Genomic DNA, 2,519 nt, shown 5'->3' with positions numbered 1-2,519 from the left:
TGCAACTTGCAAATGCTTGGTGTTGAGTATGACCAACTCAACTTTTTCATTTTTTGGTTTAAATTTGTTCCTTGACCCACACGGTCAACTCAACACGGACACTTGGTGTTTCTCGCTGACCAATCCGGTCAGTTTATACGGCTGCATTAGTATCAGAAACCGTATCAATAAGACAATAACTAAACCAATAACTTTCATTTTCTTAATCTTTATCCCAAAATGTTATAAAAGGAGTGTCCATTCAAGAGCCAAAAAGCAACAAACTCGACAAGTACGTTTTCAAGAAGAGAAATGGAGAGCATCAGTTTCAACAGCTTGCCTGACGATTGTATTTCAAAAATTCTCTCCCTCACTACTCCACGTGATGTGTGTCGTTGTTCGCCTATCTCTTTGGATTTAAGAATAGCGGGCTTTTCAAATGTTGCTTGGGAGAAGTTTCTTCCATCTGATTATCAAAACATTCTTTCTGGTAGTGTTTTTCCAATGCATTGTTCTTCTAAAAAGGAGCTCTATTTTCGTCTCTGTGATTCTGTTCTCATTGAAGGCGGAAAAAAGGTAAGAACACGTACATTCTTCTACATGACTACATGTCTTTATTTCTAAATACCGCGACGACGACGAGGTAATGGTGATAATAATCGTATGATTTAATTGAATGACAGAACTTTTGGCTGGAGAAATCAACTGGGAAAAAATGTTACATGTTGAGTGCAAGCGACCTTTCTATCCCATGGGGTAATGACTCATTGCATTGGAGCTGGAAACCACTTGCCCAATCAAGGTATACAGTTATCATCATTGCATTAACAAATGCGTTACAACTTATGCCCAAAGAAAGGAAAAACTGGCATACTATCTTGTCTTTACAAGTTATCAGTTATGACATCTGAGTATTTGACACAGTCCATCACAAGGAAAAACTGGCATACTATCTTGTGTTTACAAGTTATCAGTTACGACATTTGAGTATTTGACACAGTCCATCACAATGTTGTGTCCCTGAATCTTATTTTTCTGCTTCTATAACATTTTGCATATATGTTTACAGGTTTCCAGAAGTAGCTGAGCTCCGAACTATAAGTTGGCTAGAAATTCAAGGGGAGATCAATGCTAGAATTTTATCCCCCAAAACGAAATATGCTGCTTATCTAGTCCTAAAAATTGCTGATCGTGCTTATGGGCTCAACGCAATACCATCAGAGATATCAGTTGAAGTTGGGGATCAAATATCTGCAGGCACTGCATATATGCAAAACCAAGACACCCAGAAACAGAACTTAGGGCGTCTTTTGTTCTCTAATCGCATGGAAGTACTAAAGTCAAGGTTGATTGAAGGTGATCAAAGGATTCCATGTGATAGAAAAGATGGGTGGATGGAGATTGAGTTGGGTGAGTTCTTTATTGATGGGGGTGATGAAGGGGAGATCAAAATGAGTTTGAAGGAAATCAAGGGTCAGCAATTAAAGGGAGGACTTATAATTGAAGGTATTGAAGTCAGGCCTAAAGAGTAATGGAACGCCTGGTGTTACCGGAAGTATGGAACGCCTGGTGTTTGTAATTGTATACTGACCACCTTGCAACACATATTCTTTTAAATTAATACAAAATTAAAACTAAATTGTTTGTAGAAAGTGACTTTCCCAAAATTATGTAACAAACCGATTTCAAGTACGAGAGAATTTTTCTTCCCGGAAATCATTATTTTATCAAGCTTCTTTTCAGACCTTCAAGTCTAATTGGATGGATGTCTTTTATCTAACTAAAGTGCAATAGGATGTTGTCAATTATAAAAGTCCTTATGAGTCTAAATTGACTGTGACAGTGTAATCAAGTTGTTATCAGCGGGATTGAGCATGGAATTCAGTATCTAAAATATTGGGCAATTAAATTTGGGTAAATTTCTGATTTGGCCATGATAATGTCACTTTATTTTTAATTCGGCCATTGTCAGCAACTCAGTGCAAAAAGTGACATTATCCTACTAATCGATGGCAAAATGCGCTGAGTTGCAATTTGTGATCGAATTGGAAACACATTGACATTATCACGGCCGACTCAGAAACTTACCCGTTAAATTTTGCAGTTGAAATATACGACATAGACCAAGTTTAGTCAATTATTTCTTGATCAGCAGGAATAGTGTTGGATGTGACTTGCAACTTCCTTCTTTCGTGGAATGGCTGACCTTGCAAATTGTACACATCAACTGTAACAGATTGATGTCAAGGAAAAAGTGAGTGACACAATTGTTTCGAGAAAGATTACTGTAACAAATCAATGTCAAGTAGGAGACAATATTTTCTGCTCAGAAATCATTAATTTATCAAGGATTCTTAATTTTCAGACCTTCAACTCCAATTGGATGATCTAAAACAACAAAAAAAAACAATTGGATGTCTTTATAAAAAAAACTAGTTTTCGAACCCATCCAACAAACGGGTTACAATTAACATTATTGATTAGAAAAAACTTACTTATTATTGGTTAATTAATTACTTATCATTAACATAATCTTATTT

The 2,519-nt window shown here is 36.2% G+C and overlaps 1 protein-coding gene across 1 annotated transcript; it reads left to right on the top strand.

Moving 5' to 3' along the window:
• The first annotated feature begins 228 nt into the window (after positions 1–228).
• On the top strand, positions 229–1,695 carry LOC147498741 (F-box protein PP2-B15-like). The gene is made up of 3 exons (XM_086560667.1): positions 229–555; positions 663–781; positions 1,049–1,695. The coding sequence occupies exons 1-3, from the start codon at positions 292–294 to the stop codon at positions 1,509–1,511; spliced, it is 846 nt and encodes a 281-aa protein (XP_086416793.1). The 5' UTR covers positions 229–291; the 3' UTR covers positions 1,512–1,695.
• Positions 1,696–2,519: the final 824 nt, after the last annotated feature.

The sequence above is a fragment of the Coptis chinensis genome, chromosome 5 (assembly GCF_015680905.1).
Source record: "Coptis chinensis isolate HL-2020 chromosome 5, ASM1568090v1, whole genome shotgun sequence".
In the NCBI taxonomy this organism is placed as follows: Eukaryota; Viridiplantae; Streptophyta; class Magnoliopsida; order Ranunculales; family Ranunculaceae; genus Coptis; species Coptis chinensis.
Note: the sequence above shows the minus strand (reverse complement) of the source record. Positions and strands in the feature narration are given on the sequence as shown.

Excerpts from the sequence above, each read along its gene's own strand:
- LOC147498741 (XM_086560667.1), top strand. The coding sequence starts at position 292 with ATGGAGAGCATCAGTTTCAACAGCTTGCCTGACGATTGTATTTCAAAA. Across the intron at positions 556-662 it reads TCATTGAAGGCGGAAAAAAG|AACTTTTGGCTGGAGAAATC; the intron begins GTAAGAACACGT and ends ATTGAATGACAG. Across the intron at positions 782-1,048 it reads AAACCACTTGCCCAATCAAG|GTTTCCAGAAGTAGCTGAGC; the intron begins GTATACAGTTAT and ends ATATGTTTACAG.